We start from the raw sequence: 16,749 nt of genomic DNA, 5'->3' as shown, positions 1-16,749 counted from the left end.
TATACAATAGAAGTGAGAAATAGATTTAAGGGCCTAGATCTGATAGATAGAGTGCCTGATGAACTATGGAATGAGGTTCATGACGTTGTACAGGAGACAGGGATCAAGACCATCCCCATGGAAAAGAAATGCAAAAAAGCAAAATGGCTGTCTGGGGAGGACTTACAAATGGCTGTGAAAAGAAGAGAAGCAAAAAGCAAAGGAGAAAAGGAAAGATATAAGCATCTGAATGCAGAATTCCAAAGAATAGCAAGAAGAGATAAGAAAGCCTTCTTCAGCAATCAATGCAAAGAAATAGAGGAAAACAACAGAATGGGAAAGACTAGAGATCTCTTTAAGAAAATTAGAGATACCAAGGGAACATTTCATGCAAAGATGGGCTCGATAAAGGACAGAAATGGTCTGGACCTAACAGAAGCAGAAGATATTAAGAAGAGGTGGCAAGAATACACAGAAGAACTGCACAAAAAAATCTTCACAACCTGGATAATCACGATGGTGTGATCACTAATCTAAAGCCAGACATCCTGGAATGCGAAGTCAAGTAGGTCTTAGAAAGCATCACTATGAACAAGGTTAGTGGAAGTGATGGCATTCCAGTTGAGCTATTTCAAATCCTGAAAGATGATGCTGTGAAAGTGCTGCACTCATTATACCAGCAAATTTGGAAAACTCACCAGTGGCCACAGGACTGGAAAAGGTCAGTTTTCATTCCAATTCCAAAGAAAGGCAATGCCAAAGAATGCTCAAACTACCACACAATTGCACTCATCTCACAAGCTAGTAAAGTAATGCTCAAAATTCTCCAAGCCAGGCTTCAGCAATACGTGAACCGTGAACTCCCTGACGTTCAAGAAGGTTTTAGAAAAGGCAGAGGAACCAGAGATCAAATTGCCAACATCTGTTGGATCATGGAAAAAGCAAGAGAGTTCCAGAAAAACATCTATTTCTGCTTTATTGACTATGCCAAACCCTTTGACTGTGTGAATCACAATCAACTGTGGAAAATTCTGAGATAGAAGGGAATACCAGACCACCTGAGCTGCCTCTTGAGAAATCTGTATGCAGGTCAGGCAGCAACAGTTAGAAGTGGACATGGAACAACAGACTGGTTCCAAATAGGAAAAGGAGTACGTCAAGGCTGTATATTGTCACCCTGCTTATTTAACTTATATGCAGAGTACATCATGAGAAACGCTGGACTGGAGAAAACACAAGCTGGAATCAAGATTGCCAGGAGAAATATCAGTAACCTCAGATATGCAGATGACACCGCCCTTATGGCAGAAAGTGAAGAGGAACTAAAAAGCCTGTTGATGAAAGTAAAAGAGGAGAGCGAAAAAGTTGGCTTAAAGCTCAACATTCAGAAAACGAAGATCATGGCATCTGGTCCCATCACTTCATGGGAAATAGATGGGGAAACAGTGGAAACAGTGTCAGACTATTTTTTGGAGCTCCAAAATCACTGCAGATGGTGACTGCAGCCATGAAATTAAAAGACACTTACTCCTTGGAAGAAAAGTAATGACCAACCTAGATAGTATATTCAAAAGCAGAGACATTACTTTGCTGACTAAGGTCCATCTAGTCAAGGCTATGGTTTTTCTAGTAGTCATGTATGGATGTGAGAGTTGGACTGTGAAGAAGGCTGAGTGCCGAAGAATTGATGCTTTTGAACTATGGTGTTGGAGAAGACTCTTGAGAGTCCCTTGGACTGCAAGGATATCCAACCAGTCCATCCTAAAGGGATCAGTCCTGGGTGTTCTTTGGAAGGAATGATGCTGAAGCTGAAACTCCAGTACTTTGGCCACCTCATACAAAGAGTTGACTCATTGGAAAAAAACTCTGATGCTGGGAGGGGTTGGGGGCAGGAGGAGAAGGGGACAACAGAGGATAAGATGGCTGGATGGCATCACTGACTCGATGGATGTGAATCTGAGTGAGCTCCGGGAGACAGTGATGGACAGGGAGGCCTGGCGTGTTGCGATTCATGGGGTCGCAAAGAGTCGGACACTACTGAGTGACTGAACTGAACTGAACTGAGATGGAGTTACGTGTCATCAGATGGAAAGAGAAACTGGGGTACATAAAGGAAAACTTACATAATCAGTGAGAAACGGGAAAAAAAATCTTTTCCTAATACCTTGCATTTGATTTCCAGCACCAAAGTCCCCTGACAGGATTAAAAGTGCTTTTAGATTTTTTTTTTTTAATTGAGGAACATAATACTATTCTATGCCATTTGCTGGCTGCAAGCACTTTACTTTCTACTGAAATTTCACTAATACTCAGAAACTGAAGTAGTCTAGAAAAAATATTTGCCAGTGACTGCTGCCCTTTCAAGGAGCACTGACTGTATTTTTAAGAACTACTTAAAGGAATACCACAACCAGTATTTTTCTGTTCACTCTATTTGAAACCTTTTTGTCCCTTGGAAAAAGAGCACACTGCAGTGTTTCAGATCCCATTTATCTGGCTAAAGCTGTTTCTAATGAAGAATCCACTGAGTAGAATTCATGGAACATTCTCCCTCTGTCTCTCCCAGTCTTCACAGTGTCTGTAATAGCAAATTAATTTTTGTTAAAATGTCCGTTTAAATAGTTTTCTGGGAGAATTGTTCATTGTTATTGAAGCATGCATCAATTTCTTAATTCCAAAATGTAATAGATAGTTGATTATTTTATTAGCCACATTATTATGACTGCCAAAAATGAGATTTTAGAGATCATTTAAATATTAACACTCTTTACAATGATCTTGTTTTACATTTCTTCTTCTTCCCCCCCCCCCATTGAAGGATAATTGCTTTAAAATATTGTGTTGGTTTCTGCCATACATCAGTGTGAATCAACCACAGTTATACACATGTCCCCTCTGGAAATTCCCTAAAATGACCTTCTTTACTGTAGATTGTTTCTCTGTTTGTTGGCTTCCTCATCTGTAAAGAATGAACAGAAATAGAATATGATAATTCCCATGGTCCACCAAAGCTATAAAACTCTGTGTCTCTTAGTCATGCCTTTGCCAAAGACTAATATGATTCTACAGAATGTGTGCAGCTCCCTTTGAGTTCTGATGCACTTGACACTTGCTGACAATTGCTGGTTTAGACATCTTCTATGTTTCTGTATTTATTTTTAAAATTAATTTTTTTATTTTAATTGGAAGCTAATAAATACCTGTTTCTGTATTTATATTCTAGGGTAGCTAGTTAGTTAATGAAAGTAGTGTTAATCTCTCACTGATGTCTGACTCTTTGCAACCCCCTGGACTGTAGCTCACCAGGCTCCTCTGTCCATAGCATTCTCCAGGAAAGAATACTGGAGTGGGTAGCCACTTCTTTCTCCAGGGGGATCTTTCCAACCCAGGTATCAAACCCGGGTCTCCTGCATTGCAGGCAGATTCTTCACCATCTGAGCCACCAGGGAAGCCAGCTAGTAATACAGAGAGTAACTTGTTAAGTGGTTTTTGATTTGACTGTTCTGCCCACTTCACCTGTCAGTTGCATTCTTTTCATACCACCCTCCTAAATTTGATCCAGAGCGCTTCCTAATCTTCCTGTTTGTAAAAGTGTGGAGGAGAGAAGGACAGGAGAAATGCAAGTGAACAGACATGTGGGAAGATTAGGAACCTGAGGATTCATCAGTTTTTAGCTTACTGATGCCATCTACAGTTTTTTGCATGTGTTTTTAAATTAATTTCTCAGCTCTCTTTATAGAGCAGACTTCTGTTAAGCGTTCAATAAGAACTAGAACCAATGCTGCCCTTTGAGGGAGGCAGAGAGGGTGCCCACCTGGTGGGGGGCCCTCCCCTCTCCTTGACTTTTGAGGGATTTTAGGGACCAAGGTGTTGCTCTGCCACTTCTTGCTCTGATGAACTGGAGCTGCCTCTGGGTGGGCAAGACAGCTCACCATCTGGTCCCATCACATAGTCTGGTGTAGGGACATTACATCAAACATTGCTCAGAGCAAATCTGGATAGCAGGCAAGAGACAAGGAGCGGGAGGTCCTTGGGCCTGGAGCAAGGACAGCCTCGAGAAGAGAGGCAGGGCACATGTGAGGAGAGCTGGAGTTGGGGCCCTGATGGAGCCGAGCACTGAGGCAGCTCCACACCTGCGTTCCTCTGCTCATAGTCACTCCTCCAACAGGAAGTGGGGAGAGGAAGCTCAGATCACTATCGGGGGCCACAGGTTGGGAGGTGCAGGACCCATCCCTGTCATCCTTGTACTTATTAATTCATGAGTTTCCTTCCTTTCCAAAATGTGCTGAGCCCTCAGAATCATGACATGCTCCAGAGATACTAGGACAAACCAAAACACTGAGCAGGAAAGGCATTCTTCTTTTGAAGAGGCTCCAGGGAGGTGACTTCAGAGCTACACTCAGAGAATAATGAGGAGTGGGTCGAAGCCTGTAAAGTAGTGGGGTGGGACCAGCCCAGGCAGAAGGAGACCCAAGCAAACACTCCGAGATGGGACAAACCTCCCACCTCTCTGCCCCAGAGGTGAAAGTAATCATGAGGCGCTTAGTCCATATGAAAAGAAGGTGAAGCAAACACACTGGCCAGCAAAGCCACATCAGCACAGAAGAGATGGTGTATGGGGCAGCCAGGGAACACTCATTTGTGCAGGTGCTGTTCATGGTGTGACTCTGAACATCTACACGGCCTGCTGTGGTTTCAGCATCACCCGCCCCAAGATACCTTTTCTGCTTTCCCTAGGATCTCTGATCCACCCTTTTCTCAGCTTGGCTTGGTCCTGCAGCCATGAAATTAAAAGACTCTTTCTCATTGAAAGAAAAGCTATGATAAACCTAGACAGTGTATTAAAAAGCAGAGATGTCACTTTGCCAACAAAGGTCCATCTAGTCAAAGCTATGGTTTTTCCAGTAGTCATATACAGATGTGAGAGTTGGACCATAAAGAAAGCTGAATGCTGAAAAATTAATGCTTTTGAATTGTGGTGCCAGAGAAGACTCTTGAGAGTCTTCCTAAAGTCAATCCTAAAGGAAATCAGTCCTGAATATTCATTGGAAGGACTGATGCTGATGCTGAAGCTGAAACTCCAATACTTTGCAAAGAGCCAACTCATTGGAAAAGACCCTGATGCTGGGAAAAATTGAGGGCAGGAGGAGATGGGGATGACCGAGGATGAGATGGTAGGATAGCATCACCAATTCAATGGACATGAATTTGAGCAAACTCCAGGAGATAATGGAAGACAGGGAAACCTGGTATGCTACAATCCATGGGGTTGCAAAGAGTCAGACACAACTGAGTGACTGAACAATGAAAGCCACCTATGTGAAATGGGTGGGTGTGGATCTTAATTTCATGTTTCTACTTGGTCAGATGAAAAAATCTTCTTGTTTACTGAATAATGGACCCCCATGAACTTAGGACATACTCAGAAGATGCAAATTAAATTTTCTCATGGGAAGATTCACAGGAAAGCTTCATGGGAAGACTCTTCTAAATGCTGTACACACACATCTGAGATCTCTCAGAGTCTGCAGGTCCCTGTCATTTGAAGCCCTGTTCACAGCATTATTGTTGCTTGCATTCAGATCTCTGTCAGGGGCCTTTGTTGTGCTTTTATTAACATATAGTATCTAAAAATCCTATGAAATATTAGATTCTTTTCTTTCCTTAGGCTAGAGAGTTCCATCTACTCTCTAATGCATTTTTAGTGACACTAAATTGCCTTAAGGCTTGAAGAGACGAGTGTAAAACTTGTCACTATAAGAAGAAAAATGACCCAGAAATGACACATAATGTGTGACAATCAAAAGGCTAATAAAAGGATTGTGATATTCACAGCAGCCACACATGCATCTCTCAATGATGCCATTGTCTGCAAGGCTGTGCACACCTCTGATGATGCCTTAGGAGGGAGGGGCTGGTTTCCACAGACCGTCTTGCAGCCTGAAGTCAGTCTGGATGTATTAGGGCCAGGTCTTGCCATCAGTGGAGCATATACAGTTGAGCATCAGAGTTCCTTTCCCCAGTGCAGTATGGTCAATTTATCACAGAATCAGTAGGCTATCCAAAACAGCTTCTTATGAAATAGAGGCACGTGATTGCAGACATAGGCTAGCAAGGTGGCTCTGGAGGTGGGTTTCACTCGCTACCCTTGGAATTTACTCCTGGAGTCTTGCACTGTGGTGGCTGGTTGCACATTTAGTGCGAGGTGCAAGGTGCCTGAATTCGTGTCTTTGTCTCCTGTTTGTCCTGTGTAGTCATCTACAAGTATCTATCTCAGGGATACTGTAAATACAACAAGCTTTGCTGGAGGTGGTGAGGGATTTCAAGGTGAATGAAATGTAAGGCATTCTCTTGGGGAGCCTTCTCCTAGGAGCTGCCTCTCTGTGGGGCTTCTTTTCCCAGCTTTTCCCAGCTTCAGGTTATTTCTCCAGTGAAATATTGTGTGGAGCAATGAAAGAGCAAAGCTTACCTCAAAGAGAGGGGAAGGAGGAGGGGAGGAACAGGAGAGCACCCAGAATCCTGGAGTCTACAGGGGAAAACCTCTGGAGCAGAAAGGAATGGGCACCTTTTTCGAGCAGCAGTCTTCAGGACAAACCCGGCTACTTGCTGTTCCCTGAACAAATCACCAACTCTGAAACCAACAGGGCTTTCTATGGTGGGTTTCACTCTAGTATGCAGGTACTCAATTAGAGGAAAGTGAGGAGATCAAACCAGTCAATCCTAAAGGAAATCAACCCTGAATATTCATGGGAAGGACTGATGCTGAAGCTGAAGCTCCAAAATGTTGGCTACCTGATGCGAAGAACTGACTCATTGGGAAAGACCCTAATGCTAGGAAAGATTGAGGGCAAGAGGAGAAGGGGGCAATAGAGGATAAGATGGTTGGATGCCATCACTGGCTTAATGGACATGAATTTGAGCAAACTCCAGGAGATAGTGAAGGACAGGGAAGCCTGGAGTGTTGGAGTTCATGGGGTCACAAGAGTCAGATATGACTTAGCAACTGAACAACAACAACTTAATTATATGAATCTTTTAATATGCAACACAATTTTCAATTTCTGGCCACCTTTTCACCAAAGGTAAAATCATTTTTCCCCATATTAATTTATATTTATTTACCTCATTGTCCAATAGTTGTTTGATGAAGTATCTCCTGCCCCCATTAGCTCAACAATGCATTCTTATGACTAGCAGGGCACCTCATCCTAAAAGCCAGACCATAACCAGTTGTGAACCAATGCAGGTAAAAAATGTTATTTTCTCTCTTCTTCTCTTCTATTTAAAATACAAAATCATTCTGCTTCAACTATTTAACTTAAAAGATGCCATTTGGATATTTGTTATCAATCACTGTTTATCTTGAGATTACACAAAATCAGTTTTCTAAATTATTTGTGCTAATTTCCAACTATACACAATTGTCAAAATTGTTTGACAAAATTAATCTAAGGAGTTCTGAATTCATTTGCCAGTGGGAAGGTACTAATAAGTTTTTCTGTTATTTTCTTCTGAGTACTTTCCAGAAAACCAAATTAGTTTTCCTAATGTTATAGTATGCCTTCAAACATAGTAATCATAAAATCTAATCATAAAAAAGCTTAGTTTATTATGTATTTGAAGTTGAAAGTGTGCATGGATTTTAAATCGGACTAATTTATGCACTAAATAAAACTAAAACAAGAGGTTGAAATAATAAATTAGAAGTTGGGTCATCATCAGTTTCGAGCGTCGCCTTATTCATCACAATGCAGAATTTAACCATCGGTGGCTCTGTTTTCCATTGCACAGTCAAGAACAGAGGTTGCTTATTAGTGATTTTTATTGTTTGAAAGTAGAAAAGCCTCACTATTTTATCAGTTGTTATTTTCAATCATTTGTCAAAAGGTTTCAGGCCAGAAATTAAGGAATGGATTCTGTACATACTTTGAACAGATTTTCCCAGAACATAGATAGAGATTTCTGGACTAGATCTTCTGTGGTACCCTATGGTGATTATGGAACGTTGGAAAGAATCCTCACCTCTGGTAGAAGAGCTTCTTTAATTTTTGTCTGACAAAAATCAGAGGAGGGTATGAACTCTGTTAGGTGTGAGAGAGTTCTGTCTCAGTAAGTGAGAACAAAGGGGCAATCTAATAGTAGGATCTTAAAACATTTTAAAAGTTAGCTTGTAATAAAATCAGAAGTGGTACAATTATTGTAATATAGAAACAAAAGTGTACTTGTGATTCTATTATCACTCTAAAAATAGCATTACGATGATTTTCCCTGATACACAGATTCAGATACTTATAAAGCTAAGAGTTACCTGGGGTAACAATTTTGTAGAAAATCTCTTTCTTCTCTGTATTGCTACATATTTTGCTCATTTTGTAGAAACACTGTATTCTTTAAAATGCATATGGAATAATATAGTCTAATCATATTTCTATTAATGGATACTCTCATGACTTCCAAAAAGCAACTCTGGCAATATTTTCTCCTACTTTGGAAAATAAATCCAAAATATATAATATATTGCCAGAAGTGAGATTTACCAGTCAACATTAACAGGATTCACTAAGAATGCCTTAAGTTGATCAGATGTATGAGAAGCATGTATGAAAAAGATAGATACTTTGTTGGGGTGGAGTGCATCCATTAGAACTATGAATGACAGGCTTTGGAACTGAAGTAGATGGATGCTAGGGGAGAACAATAATATCATTTTCCTTCCTTTATGTTTGATTATACCCCAAATATTGTGTGAAACACTAGCACCCTAGTTTGAGAGGATCAAAAAAATATCGACACACTATATATATATATATATATATATATATATATATATATATATATATATGTATAATATACTGTATTGGTTTTGGCATACATTGACATGAATTCACCACGGGTGTACATGAGCTCCCAAACATGAACCGCCACTCCCACCTCCCACCCCACATCATCCCTCCAGATCATCCCCATGCACCAGCCCCAAGCATCCTGCATCCTGCATCGAACATAGACTGGCGATTCGTTTCTTACATGATAGTATACATGTTTCAATGCCATTCTCCCAAATCACCCCACCCTCTCCCTCTCCCTCAGAGTCCAAAAGTCCGCTCTACACATCTGTGTCTCTTTTGCTGTCTTGCATACAGGGTCATCATTACCATCTTTCTAAATTCCATATATATGTGTTAGTATACTGTATTGGTGTTTTTCTTCCTGGCTTACTTCACTCTGTATAATTGGCTCCAGTTTCATCCATCTCATTAGAACTGATTCAAATGTATTCTTTTTAATAGCTGAGTAATACTCTATTGTGTATACGTACCACAGCTTTCTTACCCATTTATCTGCTGATGGACATCTAGGTTGTTTCCATGTCCTGGCTATTATAAACAGTGCTGCGATGAATATTGGGGTACATGCATCTCTTTCTATTCTGGTTTCCTCGGTGTGTATGCCCAGCAGTGGGATTGCTGGGTCATAAGGCAGTTCTATTTGCAATTTCTTAAGGAATCTCCACACTGTTCTCCATAGTGGCTGTACTAGTTTGCATTCCCACCAACAGTGTAAGAGGGTTCCCTTTTCTCCACACCCTCTCCAGCATTTATTGCTTGCAGACTTTTGGATCGCAGCTATTCTGACTGGTGTGAAATGGTACCTCATTGTGGTCTTGATTTGCATTTCTCTAATAATGAGTGATGTTGAGCATCTTTTCATGTGTTTGTTAGCCATCTGTATGTCTTCTTTGGAGAAATGTCTATTTAGTTCTTTGGCCCATTTTTTGATTGGGTCATTTATTTTTCTGGAATTGAGCTGCATAAGTTGCTTGTATATTTTTGAGATTAGTTGCTTGTCAGTTGCTTCATTTGCTATTATTTTCTCCCATTCAGAAGGCTGTCTTTTCACCTTGCTTATATTTTCCTTTGTTGTGCAGAAGCTTTTAATTTTAATTGTTTATTTTTGCTTTTATTTCCAGTATTCTGGGAGGTGGATCATAGAGGATCCTGTTGTGATTTGTGTCGGAGAGTGTTTTGCCTATGTTCTCCTCTAGGAGTTTTATAGTTTCTGGTCTTACATTTAGATCTTTAATCCATTTTGAGTGTATTTTTGTGTGTAGTGTTAGAAAGTGATCTATTTTCATTCTTTTACAGGTGGTTGACCAGTTTTCCCAGCAACACTTGTTAAAGAGATTGTCTTTACTCCATTGTATATTCTTGCCTCCTTTGTCGAAGATAAGGTGTCCATAGGTGTGTGGATTTATCTCTGGGCTTTCTATTTTGTTCTTTGATCTATATTTCTGTCTTTGTGCTAGTACCATACTGTCTTGATGACTGTGGCTTTGTAGTAGAGCCTGAAGTCAGGCAAGTTGATTCCTCCAGTTCCATTCTTCTTTCTCAAGATTGCTTTGGCTATTTGAGTTTTTTTGTATTTCCATACTAATCTTGAAATTATTTGTTCTATTATGTGAAAAATACCTCTGGTAGCTTGATAGGGATTTCATTGAATCTATAGATTGCTTTGGGTAGTATACTCATTTTCACTATATTGATTCTTCTGATCCATAAACATGGTATATTTCTCCATCTATTAGTGTCCTCTTTGATTTCTTTCATCAGTGTTTTATAGTTTTCTAGGTATAGGTCTTTAGTTTCTTTAGGTAGATATATTCCTAAGTATTGTATTCTTTTCTTTGCAGTGGTGAATGGAATTGTTTCCTTACTTTCTTTTTCTACTTTCTCATTATTAGTGTACAGGAATGCAAGGGATTTTTGTGTGTTGATTTTATATCCTGCAACTTTACTATATTCATTGATTAGCTCTAGTAATTTTCTGGTTTTCTATGTAGAGGATCATGTCATGTGCAAACAGTGAGAGTTTTACTTCTTCTTTTCCAATTTGGATTCAGGAATAGAAGGAACATACCTCAACATAATACATGTATATATGACAAACCCACAGCAAACATTATCCTCAATGGTGAAAAATTGAAAGCATTTCCCCTAAAGTCAGGAACAAGACAATGGTGCCCACTTTCACTGCTATTATTCAAAATAGTTCTGGAAGTTTGGGCCACAGCAATCAGAGCAGAAAAAGAAATAAAAGGAATCCAAATTTGACACACTCTTAAATCCCAGAGCTCCCTAACCTATTATTAATCAAGCCGCTTGGTTTATTTTGCTCACAGTACTTATGACACTTTCATTTTCTTCTTATTTTATTTTTATTTTTGCCCTCCTTTAACTAGATTGCTATCCCTATGAGACTTTGTCAATCACAATTTCTGTATCCTTGGTACCTGGAGTAGTGTGTGGCACATAGATTCAATAAAAATGTATTGAAAGAATGATGAGAAGTATGAGAACTGAAATTTAGGTAAATAAGGAGGACTAAAGACTGGGACCTAGCATAAAGAACAGAGAGATAAAATAGTTGTTTTCAAACCAAATATTTAGATTTTTTGCCTTTTATTCAGTCTGTTCTCAGAAATCTAAACAATGACCAAAAGCCAATGAAATTATGAAGGGATGTGCCTAAAAAGTATAGCTATTTTAAATAACTGCTATAACCACACACCGAAAATTAGAATAATGTCTATATTTTGTTTTTTAAAAGATAATACATATTATGTCCTTAGTATGCAGCTTTTCTCAAAATTACCTCAGAATTCTAGTTGCCCTGGATACTTTGTGCAAAAGGGTTTCTTAATCAGATAAATTTGGAAAGTTCTACATATTTTAAATTTTCTTAAGTAGGCAAAGCTCATTTTGCATATTAAATTTTAGTAAGCTGAGAGTCCTCTTTGGACAAGAAAGATTCTGAATTGTGTTTAATCCAGAACTTTTCACATTGATTTGACCCGGATTTGATTATTTTTAAAGACATCTGTGATAATCCCAGAATGTTACATTAAAGTGTGAGAGATGCTCTTCAGTTCAGTTCAGTCACTCAGTCGTCTCCGACTCTTTGCGCTGCAAGAATCGTAGCACGCCAGGCCTCCCTGTCCATCACCATCTCCCGGAGTACACTCAGACTCACGTCCATAGAGTCCGTGATACCATCCAGCCATCTCATCGTCGGTCGTCCCCTTCTCCTCCTGCCCCCAATACTTCCCAGCATCAGAGTCTTTTCCAATGAGTCAACACTTTGTATGAGGTGGCCAAAGTACTGGAGTTTCAGCTTTAGCATCATTCCTTCCAAAGAAATCCCAGGGCTGATCTCCTTCTGAATGGACTGGTTGGATCTCCTTGCAGTCCAAGAAACGCTCAAGAGTCTTCTCCAACACCACGGTTCAGAAGCATCAATTCTTCAGCACTCAGCCTTCTTCACAGTCCAACTCTCACATCCATACATGACCACAGGAAAAACCATAGCCTTGACTAGATGGACCTTAGTCAGCAAAGTAATGTCTCTGCTTTTGAATATGCTATCTAGGTTGCTCATAATTTTTCTTCCAAGGAGTAAATATCTTTTAATTTCATGGCTGCAGTCACCATCTGTAGTGATTTTGGAGCCCCCCAAAATAAAGTCTGACACCATTTCCACTGTTTCCCCATCTATTTCCCATGAAGTGATGGGACCAGATGCCATGATCTTAGTTTTCTGAATGTTGAGCTTTAGGCCAACTTTTTTGCTCTCCTCTTTCACTTTCATCAAGAGGCTTTTTAGCTCCTCTTCACTTTCTGCCATAAGGGTGGTGTCATCTGCATGTCTGAGGTTATTGATATTTCTCCCGGCAATCTTGATTCCAGTTTGTGTTTCTTCCAGTCCAGCATTTCTCATGATGTACTCTGCATAGAAGTTAAATAAACAGGGTGACAATATACAGCCTTGACGTACTCCTTTTCCTATTTGGAACCAGTCTGTTGTTCCATGTCCACTTCTAACTGTTGCTTCCTGGCCTGCATACAGATTTCTCAAGAGGCAGCTCAGGTGGTCTGGTATTCCCATCTCTTTCAGAATTTTCCACAGTTGATTGTGATTCACACAGTCAAAGGCTTTAGCATAGTCAAGAAAGCAGAAATAGATGTTTTTCTGGAACTCTCTTGCTTTTTCCATGATCCAGCGGATATTGGCAATTTGATCTCTGGTTCCTCTGCCTTTTCTAAAACCTTCTTGAACGTCAGGGAGTTCACGGTTCACGTATTGCTGAAGCCTGGCTTGGAGAATTTTGAGCATTACTTTACTAGCGTGTGAGATGAGTGCAATTTTGCGGTAGTTTGAGCATTCTTTGGCATTGCCTTTCTTTGGAATTGGAATGAAAACTGACCTTTTCCAGTCCTGTGGCCACTGGTGAGTTTTCCAAATTTGCTGGTATATTGAGTGCAGCACTTTCACAGCATTATCTTTCAGAATTTGAAACAGCTCAATTGGAATTCCATCACCTCCACTAGCTTTGTTCGTAGTGATGCTTTCTAAGGCCCACCTGACTTCACATTCCAAGATGTCTGGTTCTAGATTAGTAATCACATCAGCATGACTATCTAGGTCGTGAAGATCTTTTTTTGTACAGTTCTTCTGTGTATTCTTGCCACCTCTTCTTAATATCTTCTGCTTCTGTTAGGTCCATACCATTTTTGTCCTTTATCGAGCCCATCTTTACATGAAATGTTCCCTTGGTATCCCTAATTTTCTTGAAGAGATCTCTATTCTTTCCCATTCTGTTCTTTTCTTCTATTTCTTTGCATTGATCGCTGAAGAAGGCTTTCTTATCTCTTCTTGCTATTCTTTGGAACTCTACATTTAGATGCCTATATCTTTCCTTTTCTCCTTTGCTTTTTGCCTCTGGATTAATGTCCACTGCGATGTTGCAGACCAGAATTTTTTCCATAAGCAAGAAAGACAGCATTTGTTTATTTTTTCCATTAGCTTTTACCTATTAATAACTTTACATATTACATGGACAACTATTCATATTCTCTAAAGGACTGTCTTTCATTCCCATTTTTGTCAGCCTCAACCTTGGAGCTTGTCAAATGGAGGGCACAGGCAGAATTTCCTCTTATAACAACAAGCTTGTACCATTATAAAGCAACACTGCACTCAATTCAGTGTCAGACAGCAGGCTTAGAAGACGGGATCAGGGATCGGGTGTGCTCAGACCCGAGGTATGCCTCTCGCATTTCCTCATGCACCTGCTGAGTTGTGATGTTGAGATCACATTCCGTTACTGCTCCCAGCCTTACGTCTTCGTGTTTCCTGAGGCAGCTCTGGAGCCAAAACAGTTTTCCATCTGACTCTAGGCTGGATAGGTCACTTTTTTCTAAAGCGAAGTATCTTTTCCTGTAAGATGCATTTCTGAAATATGATAGCAGCAGCCTTCCTCTGAGTATAATTAACATATTACAGTGTAACAGATTCTTTGCATCCAAGTGTGCTCATTCACTTCAGCTGTGTCCGTTTCTGTGTGGCCGCACGGACTGTAGCCCACCAGACTACTCTGTCCTTGGAATTCTCCAGGCAAGAATGCTGGAGTGGGTTGTCATGCCCTCCCCCAGGGGATCTTCCCAACCCAGAGATCGAACCTGCGTCTCCTGAGGCCCCTGTGTTGCAGACAGATTCTTTACCGCTGAGCCACCAGGAAAGCCCCAACAAGTTCTTTACTGAGACATTTTTTCCCTTGTTTTTCATTGGAAGCAAGTTTTATATGATGATAAGAACACTTAACTTGAAAAGTATCTTTAAAAAAATCTTAAGTGCACATTGCTATTGACTAAGCTACAGTGATGTTTTGCAGATCTCTAGAAATTATTTACCTTACTTAAATTAAACTTTATGCCTTTGAATTAATAACTTCCCATTTTCCCTAGACCCCACTAGCCTCTGGTCACTACCCTTCCAGTTTTTTAATTTATAAATTTGACTATATTTGACACATCATATAAATGGAATCCTAGAGTCCTTGTCTTTTTGTATACTGAGACTTTTCTTAACCTGGGATTTTTCTTTTGTTGTTTTTTGGTAGGATGTTTATCCACATGGAAGGACATCCAGCTTTGTTTTGATTCCAGGGTTTACTTCTTTCAGATGCATTTCTTACTTAAGCTGCAACACCTGGTCCTGCCATGTCTGTTATTGCTTAATTTTAGAGAAGATGCCTTAAGGATCATATATTTATTTAAGATAAGTTGGCAAGATGGGAATTTGAACCCGTCTTGTGCTGCATTAAAGGGTTTATCTGTGAATAATTACTAATGGGTCACTTAATGTTTTTATATTGTTTTGATGGCATTACATGGTAGCAGCACTGTGATGATTTCTTTTAAAGATATCTTCCATGAGTAATCCAGGTTGTTTTTGGTTTTGTAATTGCTCAGGGTTGGTGCAAATGTACAGTTCTCCTGCGAGGACAATTACGTGCTCCAGGGATCCAAGAGCATAACGTGTCAGAGAGTCACAGAGACCCTGGCTGCGTGGAGCGACCACCGGCCGATTTGCAGAGGTGAGTCGGGGTGGTCACGTTTGCCCAGATTCTCTTTCCTTATAGCTGAATACACAAGGAGGTCCAAGTGCAAAGTCCAGTGTTTAGACAGCAAAACTTGGCGATGATTTATGCTTTTGTGGTGATGTCGGTTAACAAGAAATAATTTTTTTGAAATTTTTTAGGAGACAAACATTTCTAAGGATATTTGTGTTTTTTAAATGTCAGGAAATGCACGAGCAAACCTAATCATTCCAATGCATTCTATATAACTTGGTATCCATCTATCTATACACACAGCTTGCATATGTACAAAAATATGTTATATAACCAGATGCTTTGGAAAACAGAATGCAAGTCCCTGTAAATCTAAAGATGCTCACTTTGCAATAGCAGTGACGTTATTTTTTTTGAATTTTGACAGTATCAGTGATAAAGGGAGTTTGTTAACATGATCTGAAGCCCTCATTTTATTATTAAACTAATCCTGGATATAGAACAAAATGTTGCATTATCATCATCTTCTTCAGTGAGGTCAAATATTTGTTGCATCCATGAAATATGTGAAAAATCCTACCAGAATTATAGAAGCCATAGTGAAACCAGCAGAAAATTGTTTTGGATATTTTACTCAGGAAAAATTAATAAAATTAAAAGAAAAGCTAGCTGTTTTGTTTTGTTTTGTTTGCATTGTGTGCAGCAAATAATTTATGCAAGGGGGTAGTTTTAAAGGAAGAGGAAAAAAGTACTAAGCTGAATAAGGAATAAAAGGGGAAGTTTCATATATAACAATATCTTTTCCCTCCTTATAGTCTTTTTCAGATGAATGGATTTATAATTTTTTATTTAAAATGTTTTGGTTGTAAAAATGTATGTATAATGCAAAATGAACCATGTCAGTTACATCCTGTGAAATGAGGTAGTTGTGAAATACATGGCTAGTTTCATCAAAGCTAAAATACTAGATTGCCTGGTTTGCTATAGAGTGTCCTTACCTTTTCACATGTAGAGAACACACCTTTGTAGCATCTGTGCACCCTGAGGGCAGAGTGGGTGTGTGGGCTGCCTGCAGGTGACCCTTCCCTGTGAAATGCTTCCCTTCCTGGAGGAGCACCCGCTCTCGTCAGGAGGAGTGTGTGGCTGTGCCCTCCCCTGTGTCACTAGACTATCTGTACACTAATATTTACTAATGCGATATCATTAGGCTTTCAAAGGAGCTCTAGCAAAATCCGTGTTCCCACCACACAGCGGTAATGCTCATTCTCCCAGTGACAAATGAAGACCAAGCCTCAGGTATTAGCTTTCCCTCTAAGGAGGAACAATGTGCTTTCATTTTTTAATGTTTTTCTTGCATTTCT

At 39.8% G+C, this 16,749-nt stretch overlaps 1 protein-coding gene across 1 annotated transcript in view; it reads left to right on the top strand.

The window, feature by feature from the left end:
* Positions 1-16,749, top strand: part of CSMD1 (CUB and Sushi multiple domains 1) — a 2,061,903-nt gene that overhangs the window by 1,459,220 nt on the left and 585,934 nt on the right. The window contains exon 9 of the mRNA XM_069573063.1: positions 15,288-15,412. Within this exon, the coding sequence (XP_069429164.1) occupies positions 15,288-15,412 (125 nt within the window). The remainder of the gene's footprint in view (positions 1-15,287; positions 15,413-16,749) is intronic.

Source organism: Ovis canadensis, chromosome 26 (assembly GCF_042477335.2).
Source record: "Ovis canadensis isolate MfBH-ARS-UI-01 breed Bighorn chromosome 26, ARS-UI_OviCan_v2, whole genome shotgun sequence".
Lineage (NCBI taxonomy): Eukaryota > Metazoa > Chordata > Mammalia > Artiodactyla > Bovidae > Ovis > Ovis canadensis.
This window is presented reverse-complemented; position numbering and strand designations above follow the sequence as displayed.